This window comes from Grampus griseus (genome assembly GCF_964374135.1).
Source record: "Grampus griseus genome assembly, chromosome: 7".
Lineage (NCBI taxonomy): Eukaryota > Metazoa > Chordata > Mammalia > Artiodactyla > Delphinidae > Grampus > Grampus griseus.
In genome coordinates, this window is record NC_139001.1 from 25,413,111 (window position 1) to 25,425,346 (window position 12,236).

The following is a 12,236-nucleotide window of genomic DNA, read 5'->3' on the forward strand; positions in this document are numbered from 1 at the left end:
TGAATTCTAGTTCAACACAAATTATATCCTTCATACATCATTTAATCTCAATTTTCTGTCTATAATGCTGGAAGAATACACCTTGCACTTCCTTTTTCACAGGATTGTAAAAAGGGATGAAATAATAGTGCCTTGTAAATTATTGAACTGTAATCTGTGTATATGATGGTGGGATATTCATTACTGTCTTTTAACTTGCACATGACACTAAATAGTTAACTATATCCAGTAGGCCTATATCCAGGAAAAAATAACCCTGGGTTGATGAGATTTTTCTCTCTACATGTCGGGTTTATTATAGGGGATAGAAAGTTTGTTTCAGAATAGTAGCATCTCAACAAACAGTTATGCCCTCTCCCTACCCCAACACCAAAGTAGGAATAGCTAAAGTGTCATTTTTGTGCATATATTTAAAAAGAGGGTCTACTATATATGTGAATATATGTCTATATATATTCTATACTATAAACATAGGAATAGAATTAAACATGAGGAGAGCAGCATTAATTAGCAGTATTTTTGAAAATTCTAGCCCAGTATCTATTCTAGCCCAATACCTATTTATTAGACTGAATCATGCAAAATAGCTGCTATATGACTAGCTTCAACCTACAAAATAGCAATTTCATATGATTCAAACTAATAATTTGCTGTTTTATGATTATGATTAGCTATTGGAAATAAATGTTACAGTTATATTTATTGTTAAGCATATATTTTGTCAAGCAAGTCAATATAGAGGCATGTTAGATGTCTATATTATTTGATTAGTTGAGTCTTTTCCTTAGATGTTTTCTTTCCTGTGTGTAAATCTTTCTGAGGGAAAATCTGTAATCAAATCCTTGTTACCTATGCAGACATTCTAAGCAAATTATGTAGACTAAAAACTACTTTTATTTCACTTCATCCATTTATCTTGACATGGAGTTAATCTGTAGACATTTTGATCTTCCAATATTCTTTAAAAATCTCCATATTTAAAATCTATTTAACCTTGATAGTTTGTCTTATCTTCCAACATAAATTACCAACTTTTAGAAAATAGAAGCATTTAAACAACTGGCCCCATAAGTAGGAGAGACAAATGCAAGCAGAAAGAAAGAAGAACAATCTAGGGGACAGGGACTCTGACCCTGGCCTTGTTGGTGCCTTGTTTTGTCACTAACCTTTTTTGCCCACTTACTCCTCTTTCATATGATAGTAGTAATCAACAAAAAATTTTTGTGAAAATTCCTGAAATATGTGGCTTTATTGTCCTGGAAAAAGAAGCTAACCATTCTATATAACCATGGTCTGATTAACATTTTCCAGAAAGTAGATGTTAACTGATACTTTTGTATTACATCAGAATACCTGAACCCTGTGGAGGAGAACCCTTTTGTCTCTCGGAGGAAAAATGGAGACCTTCAAGCTTTGGATAATCCTGAATATCACAGTGCTTCCCATGGTCCACCCAAGGCAGAGGATGAGTATGTGAATGAGCCACTGTACCTCAACACCTTTGCCAACACCTTGGGGAACTCTGAATACCTGAAGAACAACGTACTGTCTGTGCCAGAGAAGGCCAAGAAAGCATTCGACAACCCTGACTACTGGAACCACAGCCTGCCACCTCGGAGCACCCTTCAGCACCCAGACTACCTGCAGGAGTACAGCACAAAATATTTTTATAAACAAAATGGAAGGATCCGGCCTATTGTGGCAGAGAATCCTGAATACCTCTCTGAGTTCTCGCTGAAGCCAGGCACTGTGCTGCCTCCTCCACCCTACAGACACCGGAATACTGTGGTGTAAGCTCAGCAGTGGTTTTCAGGTGGAGAGAGACGCCCGCTCCAATTTCCCCGCTGCCTCTCTTTCTCTTGTGGTCTTCCCTCTACTCTCAAGGCCAGTAGTTCTGACACTTCCCAGTGGAAGATATCAAGATGCAATGATAGTTATGTGCTTATCTAACTTGAACATTAGAAGGAAGGACTGAAAGAGAAAGACAGGAGGAACCACACTGTTTCTTCATTTCTCTGCATGGGTTGGTCAGGAGACTGGAACAGCTAGAGAAGGACCAGCAAATATGAGACAATACTGCCTGCTGTCAAACTAGTTCCCAACTTTTTTTTTTACATTGTTTTCTTTGCCTGCCTTCCTTCCTTCCTTCCTTCCTACCTTCCTTCCTTCCTTCCTTCCTTCCTGTATTTCAATGCACATGCTTGAAAGACCCAAGCTGCAGGAACCGATGTGTACATTTTCAGCATCCCTGGAAATCCTAATGATGTTTCCAGAAGAACAAAATGATAACCTTTTTTATAATGTATGATAGTAACTAAGATTGAAAATCCAATCTCTTTCTCAGACAGTTTCAATCTTGACAAGCAAGAATGGCCAAATCAGCTTTCATAAGTTTTGAATCTTCATCAAAGTTATAACTAGTAATTATGTTTGGAGAGCTCTTTTGTTTTTTTAATTTTGTTTTGCTTTGATCTGTCTCTTCATATTACTTTCTCCCCTCTTTTCAGCTTTAATTTATAATTGCAAACAGTTTTCCATCAAACCTTCTTAGGTGTTGCTATAAATTGAAAGAATTGTAAAAAGAAATATTTTAATATGGTGAAATGGCCACTATTTTAAACATGCAGTCTTTAGAATTAGAAGGGGAAGCCAAGATATTAGTCAAATGTAACATCAAATCTTACTTTTGTGTTTTACACTATTGAATATGTATCCCCCCCCCCCAATCCTTTACATTCTTCAACATTTTCTTCCCCTCTATGAATGACAGTACTTGATAGGCAGTTGGTAATGTTAAGAGTAGAAGGGAAACTAAGAGACAGTTCTGTGTGGTTCATGAAAACTACTGACACTTTCAGGGGTGGTCCAATGGGGAATCCATTGAACTGGAAGAAACACACTGGATTGGGTATGTCTACTTGGCAGATACTCAGAAATGTAGTTTGCACTTAAGCTATAATTTTATTTGTTCTCTCTCTGAACTCCATTTTGGATTTTGAATGAAGCAATATGGAAGCAACCAGCAAAATAATTCATTTAAGTACTTTTTTTTTTAAAAAAAAGAGCTAAGATAAAGAAAGACTGTGGAAATGCCAAACCAAGCAAATTAGGACTTTGGAACACTTTGGGATTATGGTGAGAGGGTCAGCACATGATCAACATGTGATATCACATTTCCTAAACAAGGAAATTTGTCCAGTTTGTATACTCCACTTGAAGGAATGCAAGTAAGGATTGGCTTGAATTCCATGGAATTTCTAGTATAAGACTCTATATTAAGTGGAAGGTAACTCTTTGCACATAAATTGGTATAATAAAAAGAAATACAAACATTCACTGCTGATAGATAGGTCCTTGGGTCAAAAGTTGTAAATAAATGTGAAAAAACTTCTCATGTAATTATTTTAATATCCAACATACTACTCTTTTGATACTTTATATAATAACTCTTTTTCTTCAAACACAGCATCCTAGTTCTAGAGCCACCTTTCTTGTGTATCACTTTAAAGAATACCTACTGAGTTAAGATGAGCAATGGGAACAAATAGTAGGAATGAGTTTTCAGGAAAAGGGGGCCTCAGGTCAGTAATTAGAAAAATTGGATAAAAATCTCTCTCTTTTAGGAAAATCTGGCCAATTCATTTGGAATTTTTAAAAAATATTTCTTTCCAATGTTAAAGTATTGGGATCAAATTTGAATGTATAACCTAATTGAAAGCAATTAGACTAAAAATCTCTATTGGCAAAGAGGAGAGTTTAGAGAAAAAGGATGAAAAGAAATCTAGGTTTCTGCCTATTTTGAAAAGTAGATCTATCTAGCCATTCAGCTCCCTTATTTTTTCAACTCATATTTATTTATAGTCTACTAAAAGCACTGTGTTATGTGGGGAACACCAAGATAAATGCAATACTATCCCTAACTTTAAAATTTTACGATCCAGATTTATTTGGCATGACATTTAATTTTTTTATATAATTCAAGGAATACAATTGCATGGACTATTTTATGAATAGTCATATAAAATCAACTCTTTGTTAAAAGATCTCCTGTGAACTCATGTGGGACATGAGTGAAACACCCTACAAGCTCCTGAAGTTAGCAAATAGGATAGTTTCAGTGTTATCATTCAAACACAAACTGTTCTAGAAGGATATTGTATCACTGGCTAATTGTCCTATATGGATTCTACCTTAACCATTAAATCAACAATAGATGTTGGTCTTTGGCCAGGAACATTGGAGAAATTGGGATTGGTTTCTTCCTGAGTTATGAAAAGTGAGGGAAGCTTAAAGGCTGAGGTAGAGCAAGCGTGGGGTTTGTGAGAGCTCTTCCAGTGAAATTCAAACATGAACTTCCCAGGATTGAAGACACAGAATGATTCAGGGGCCACAGCCTAATAGCTTAGAGCTCTTTCACCCAGTCAGAGGAGTATCCAGGAAAAGGGGTCCTCACATCAGTGTTTATGAAAGTTTAGATATAAACCTCTCTTTCTAAATAAATCTGTACCAACTCATCACTGACAGCATCCTTGTTGGATACTAGAACTTGATTTTTTCTCCTGATTTACAATATTCATATGGTTTCTATGGGGATATGAAAAGCAGAATCACATATTGAAGAAGGAAAGAAAAATAATTATTTTACTGTTAAGGTAATAGAAATGTATTCAGTGAAGGTAGTGTCTCTGTCATCCTAGGAACATAAGACCCTTACACATAAGGTACTAATAACTGGAGATAGATGCAAGTATAATCCAAAATGACCCAAAATGCTTCACAAGAACTTTATTGTTCCTTTTGAATGATTTCTGTAGCACATACTTGATTTCAGTTGTTTTAGGGTTTCTCTTTTGATTTATTTTTGTCCCCCTAGGAAAACATATTTCAGAGTGTATGAGAGGGAGAAAAAAAAAGTTTCATTTGTTCCAAAGAATAACTTATTCAACTCAGTAGAGTGAAATTTTGAAATGCCAATTAACCTGTGAAGTGCATCAGAATATCAGATTATTGTAGGCTAGTTATATCAGTGCAAATATGCAGAACCAATTAAGTAAATTTAAAGAAAATTAGTAGTCAAATTACACAGACTGTATTTTTTAAATCACCAAATCTTGTAGCTCATACCTATCTTGGGGAATCTTATTTCCAGGTAAGAAAAACTGTATAATTAAATGGTTGTTTAGGGCAGTGCTTCTTAGGCAGGTGAGAAAAGAAGTTTTCTAAACCGAGGTAGACCCAGAACCTCAAAGCATCCTGAACCACAAAGAGATGCTTGAACTACTGAGTAGAAATTGATTTTCCAAATATTAGTGGCACAGGTTAGGATGAAAGTTTTTCTCGGGCAATATTCTTGAAATGGAATGAAAAACAATGCAAAACTCAAATCAGATTGAAATGTATAAACTAAAAATTTGAGATTGTTTTCTTAGTAGATCAGGAAGAATGACAATATTTGTAGCTGGAGAGGAGAAACAGTGTTCTTCTAAGTGTATATAATGTATGTGTTAATACCTTGTAAAATCAAGACTTGGCATGAAGATCATGTATATTTCCAATGCCTAGGACAAACCAGTAGGACTGTGAGATGCTGCCCCTACATGAAGTTGAAAGGGTTATCAACATGCTTTTTGAAGTGTCAAAAATTAAAAAAAAAAAAAAAAAAAAAAGGAAATTGGTTAAGCCCAACAGGGAAGGATGTAAATACATGTTTTTCTAGAGCTATCTAAACTTTATTTCAAAACTTGAATTATTCATCCATCTATAAATGTTGGTTATTTAACTAGTATATGTAGTTCATAAGGTAATAGAAAAGGTGATTATGAAAGCATGTATATATCTGGACAGAACCATGATAATGCTGTAAGATGTAGATTTAGTTAGGTTAACAGATTTTAAATGATTTTAATACTATTAAATAAATCACACTAGAAAACTAACCACAAAATATAATGTAGCAAAATAAAATGCAGGATATGAAAATGTAGGATGGATTTTGCATAGTAAAAAATGTTTGCCATTTAAAATTGTTATTTGTTAGGTTGAGCTGAAAGTGGGCATATAAAAAGCAGGTTCCACTTAAGAAAACTTGCTTTAAAACATTACAATTATTTTTTTCTCATTCTCTTATTCCTTTACCATTTGTAAAATGTATTACGTGTAAAGAGGAATTTTTCAAATTTGTTTTGCAAATACCACCTTGTAGAGTTTAACAGGCAAATATGTTACAGATGACTTTAAGTAAGAGGTTTCAAAATGAAGTGAAGGAAATATAAATGTTCTATTACCTTATGCAGAGACAAAAAAATGAGTGGTGTCATTTAGTAAACAAACAAAATGCATTTAATTTGTGACATATCCTTTCTTTTTTCTATGATACCCTCCCATCTCCAAAAAGAACCCAAGGAATTAATTAACAATATTCTGAGAAATAAATGCTAAAGCAAGCATTTCAAACTGCCGTATTTCCATTGTTTTGGACAATAGTTGATAGCCAGATGATTTTTAATAGGGCAAATGAGAAATCCAGGTAGATAAGCTTCTAGTTATTGAAAAGCCAGAAAACTAAATCTACTGTATATCCTATGGGCAGAGAATTCTGCTGGGCCTCTCTTTATGCATATGGTTTTGAAGGACAGCCTGGTACCCATGCAGACACCTAAAGGCAGACTTATATCTGCCGATTGCCATTTGCTTAAGAACGAATAAGATATACAGATGTAGACTGGGCATCATTTTAAAATAACACTATCAGTAGAGACCTTGATATTACTAATATTACAAAGGGGCCAGCTTTTATACTTCTGGGTAGAATTAATACAATTTTTCTAATACCAGAGAGCCTTTGCAAAAGTAGTTCTTTCCACAATTGCAAACATTAAGCTGTTATGGGCACAGTGTTGGATCAGGAGTCCTTCAGTTTATATGGACACATGGCTTTAGCACCATGGGCTACTTTGTTCTTTTCATTAAACAAAAGTCTCTATGAAATAAAATTTTCAGACACTCGGTTCAAGCCCCACTGATTTTGTAAAGGTGAAAAAATGTAGGATGTGTCACTTTTGCAGACCCCTGCCTCACCTCTTCACAGCCAGGTGATCTTTTGGGCAGAAGAAATGCTTCTCTAGTCATGAGCTGAAAAGACTCCAAGCCCCAGTTTCATGGAGGTTTTCACATGCTTCCCCTGGAAAATACTCCCTGACAGTCAGCTTTGCAAGTAAGTGATTATCTTGTTAGGAATCACAGAAACAATTCATTTCTCTCTGGACCTTAAGGAAAATGCTGCCCTTACTTCTTTTACCATTGGCACAACTACTCCATCTTCCTTACTTTTCTGCCACCCTAGTTCAAAGCGGCCCTCTTGATGCTGTGCCTGTCTTAAGCCATAGTGGAACTCTGAGGTCCCACACACTGCTTTGTAAAACATTGATTTAGCCTCTGCCCTCAAATGTCTGACTTTTCCATAAAAGATAGTAGCAATTTGGACATTGTTTAAATTATTTCTCAAATAAATGACTGCACAGAGCATACTTTATGATGTTAAAATTATGCTTTTCCATGAAGATCGATTCTCTTACTATGTCCTTCTCTGTAGGAATTTGAGTCGAGTCAGCCCTGTGATGAATTTTGAAACTCACGTATGTGCACATACCCATGGTAGGTTTTAGATTTAATCTTTTCATGAAGACTTTACATTATAATAAGTTATTTTTGCCAGCAAATTAACTTATTTACTTTATTTATCTTACTTTGCTCCTGATTGCAAATATTTTACAGCTGCTGTATATATTTTTTTTTCCGATAAATGAAGAGTCTTATTATCATAAAGGTAAAGGCTATTCAGCTCTGAGAACCACCTGTAGCTCTTTACTGGATCATTCATCCCTCTGACAAATACATAATGAGTGCAGTTTCACTGAAAGGAAAATCCATGTTGTCTAATAGGTTGCCATTTTTTCTCTACTTTTGCTTTTTAAGGATATTTTTCTTTCAATACTCTAAGTGTTTTACCCATATCACAATAAGTGGTTACATTTGTACAAATATAAAAAAACCAAGTTCCATACCTGTAGGCAATAGTCTAACTTGTCCAAACCACTTTGCCTTTACTGCTATTTTTATCCCTGATATGTAGCTGTTTCCCCCGGGCCTGTAGCTGTTATGAAGGAAAGCAAATCATACCTCCTAAGTATTGACATAACCTGATTCTTGAGTACCATTTGCAGATTTTTCAATTAGTGGGGGGGGTGTACCTTTTCCCTAATGTGAGAGTCATTTTCCTGTATATTTCTTGATCTCTCAGGGGCTGGGAGGGGGGCGTGAGGGGGCTACACCATAGCACTCCAAGAATCCTTTGGGATTACTCCAGTAATCAACTATGAAAGTTATTTTCTAAGTGTAGATATGTAAGCTGTTCTTTTAAAGTAAGGTACTTTGGAATATTGTAGCATAAATTGGTACTGCTGTTAAATGGGTCGATTATTAAACTGAGCAGCTGTGCAAGGGCAGCTAACTTTGAATGCACACCTCACTGGCTGGTGTGTCTACATCTCCTGTCGTGAGCACCAGGGACTCGCATTGCTGCAGGTCAAAACTGCATTTTCACACAACTTGACTAGGTGTTCATCTTTCCTGAGCACCATTATAACAAGATCAAATGAAAATGAGATCGATCTGCAAGACAATTCAGAGCACAAAATGTCATGTGAAATCTTCTCTTAAACACTCATCTCATACATGCATCAAAGTAGTTGACTAGTTGACGAAGATCAGTTCAGGTGACAAAGGGAGACACTTCACCAAAAAGGCAGAGGCTTAAGGTATTATATACATTTGTATTCATTTCCTCATGTTCTTAACTTGTAAAGAGAAAACAAGCCCTCTCTCTTCTGAAGTATCTTCAAAGGACAGGGGTGCAAAAATAACTAGCTGGTTAGCCATTGATGTTTCATTTAAATCCCAGTGTTCAAAGTTAGCTGCCTTTTTGAAATAAACGAACAAAAAATACTACTGTATGTTTGAAAATGTGAATAGTATTTTTATAGCTTGTTAAAGACATGGCTAGTTGCATTTGTAAATAGGGATAATGTTGCTCTGATTTTCTTCTGTGGACATCTTTATTTGGAACATAATTGTCTTTAGGGTTAATTTGTATATAAGTAATTGGCTTGTGATTGTTTCTTTTGGGTTGGAAGTTATCATTTTGACATTACTTGTGATTCTGTGTTCAGCACTATGGTGATGTGTTCAACCTCTGCACTCGCTTACACAATAGGATATGCCAATTGTGTGTGGTGTAATGTTACTTTGATTTTTTTCTATTTTATCTATGAAGGATTATGCACTTAACACATACTAACTTTTTTAATGTTAGGTATATTTTTAGTATAATTTCCCTTATTCTTTCTTCCCCTCCAACCCTTCACTCCATTCTCCTCCCTTCTCCCATTTTCTGTTGTCATTTGAGAATGAGGGACAAACAGTATTTTAAATTTCTGTAATTAGGCTTTTCTGTTAGTTCTCAAGGATCCTCTCTTGGCTCTTGGGAAAGAATTGTACCTGTACAAGGCAATTATAGAATGCGACCTGCTTTGCCTCATTCCACACTGATCATCCCAGCTGAACAATTTGAAAACTGTTCTGCCTTTTTGTTACATGAATCTGTCAGAAATATATTTTTAATTTAATATAAATGAAATTCAATAAAATATGAAACAAATATTCTCTTCTGTGTCAGAAATTTGTAATAAGAAAAACCATTTGGGGAAGAAGATTTGTTCTAGATTTAATAATCTGAAGATGTGAAAATGGGCTTATTTTTGTCCATGTTTATGAATCTCATTCATTATTCTTCAGAACCCTTTGGTTGTTTCGATGTAATACATTCCATGTTTTTAGCATCTAGCACAAAAGCCTATTGATGTGTTCAGACTTACTCATCTGTGCAGACTATGCTTAATTCACTGTGGTTGGTTTGTTACTTTGGGATTTAAAAAGTTTTTGAAATATTTGGTAAGTTGTATCCAAATAACATTAATATTTTTATACTATTTTTTCTTTCTGCCCTCATTTCAGTTTACAAAAATGGTGCTGGCAAATCTTTTGTTATAAAGAATATCAAATGCTAGTACCCTGCTTGAAGTAAGGGAGAGAGAATAGGACCATAAACAGTCAATCAACTCACGTGACTTGGGACAAGCCCACGGTAAGGTGGGAGAGTGTTACAGACACATTGGTGACGTGAGCAAGATCCTCTCCCAACATGTTTTTTATTCTAATTTTTCTATTTTAAATATTGTTTCTTACTCCTTCATACTTCCAAAGTGTAAGAACTTTAAGATTCCAGTAACTTCTCATTCAACATCCTATTACTCTTTCAAGCTACTTTAGTCATTTTAATACATATGATGTCAACTAAATCGGTGCACAAAAAAATATATATTTTCAATATAATATATTGGAGTAAGTTCTCTTAAATTCGTTCAGTTATAGGTCTTTAAAGATCCCGTTGGGGCTTCCCTGGTGGCGCAGTGGTTGAGAGTCCGCTTGCTGATGCAGGGGGCACGGGTTCGTGCCCCGGTCCGGGAGGATCCCGCATGCCGCGGAGCAGCTGGGCCCGTGAGCCATGGCCACTGAGCCGGCGCGTCTGGAACCTGTGCTCCGCAGCTGGAGAGGCCACAACAGTGAGAGGCCCGCGTACCGCAAAAAAAAAAAAAAAAAAAAAAAAGATCCTGTTGATTGGACCTCCTGCTATTTGCATGAAAATGCACACATTCTCTCCCTTGAATATTTTGACCTATTTATTTGAGATCATTGTCATTTTATTGTGTTCAGGGTGAGGTACATCAAGGCTGCATGCGTTTAACCCACTGATAGGCTGAGGAAGAGGGAGAAACAACTTGTATTTCTATTGCTTTACTACCTTAAAAGATACAGTTGACATTTCCAGTGGCACCATGTGAGTTCATTCATAGTAGTTGTAATACCTACTAATTGTATACTGCTTGACCATGTATAAACTTATTCTGTGTATGTTGGTTTTTGGCTCACTACACTATTTTGAGATAAGTATTATTGAAATAGCCCCAGTCATGCAGATAAGGAAGATAAGACTAAAATAACAAATCTAGCGTCATGCAACAAGTACCAAATGGTGGTACTCACCCTCAAAGCTGCGTCTTCTGATTTAAGTATCTTTCTTTACTACACTTAGGTAAACACTACTCTTTCTCCTCCTGCTGCAGAGGAATCTCATTCTGATTGGAAAATAATTTATGTTGACAAATTGTCTCTATTCAAGACCACCAGTGGTCTTCATTAGTCCTTTGATAACTGCCCTGAAAACTTCACTCAGCCTCCTCAGACTACCCGGTAGCAAGTCATCTATGGTGGAGAATCAGGTTCCTTTCACTCAAGAGAGATAAACGCAACATAATCACAAGTAAAAGGATTTTTAAAAATGACCACATGGGGAGCCTACTGGTAGTGTCCCCTTTTTCAGGGTCTTATAAATCTGCTCGGTAAAGGCACCACTAGTCCCCCCACATATATCAGAGAATATGGCATATAACTATCCCTAGCTTTAGCAATGTTATTACATGCAATAATGTTTCTAGAAATAAAACCTCACATGAAACACCTAATTTATAAATAAGTTGATAAATTTTCTAGGGTTTACTACATGCTAAATGGCCCCTGGAAACAACTTCTGTAATACAGCATAGAATCTGATCCTGAACCAATGTCAAAACTTCAATTAGGGAATTCCCTGGTGGTCCAGTGGTTAGGACGCAGCGCTTCCACTGCCGGAGCCCCAGGTTCCATCCCTGGTCGGGGACCTAAGATCCTGCAAGCCACACAATGTGGAAAAAAAAATTCAATTAAAATGACGATGGTAAGGCGAAAAATACCATGGAGAAGCTGTGATGTATTTAAGGGAGTAATAGGTTAGAAGCTAAAATAAATGTCAAAATTCAGACCAGCTATTTTCTATGGCTTTACACTCCAAGCTTCCTCAATTCGCAATTGTTTAGCTTTATAAGCCCTGTAGGAAGATATCTATCTATATTTATCTATTTATTGATATCTATATATATATTTATATAGATGTACGTATACATATGGAGAGAGAACATATTAAACAAAATGTTTAAAGATATATTTATACATTGCAAAATTTCACACAGAACTTCTATTTTCAAGCAGTTTCATCACAAGCTCCAAGATGTATATCATAGAAC

At 35.8% G+C, this 12,236-nt stretch overlaps 1 protein-coding gene across 1 annotated transcript in view; it reads left to right on the forward strand.

The window, feature by feature from the left end:
• The window catches only part of ERBB4 (erb-b2 receptor tyrosine kinase 4), a 687,762-nt gene extending 682,096 nt beyond the window's left edge, over positions 1 to 5,666 (forward strand). Inside the window, exon 27 of the mRNA XM_082658716.1 lies at positions 1,349 to 5,666. Within this exon, the coding sequence (XP_082514842.1) occupies positions 1,349 to 1,794 (446 nt within the window). The 3' untranslated portion in view covers positions 1,795 to 5,666. The remainder of the gene's footprint in view (positions 1 to 1,348) is intronic.
• The last annotated feature ends 6,570 nt before the right edge of the window (positions 5,667 to 12,236 follow it).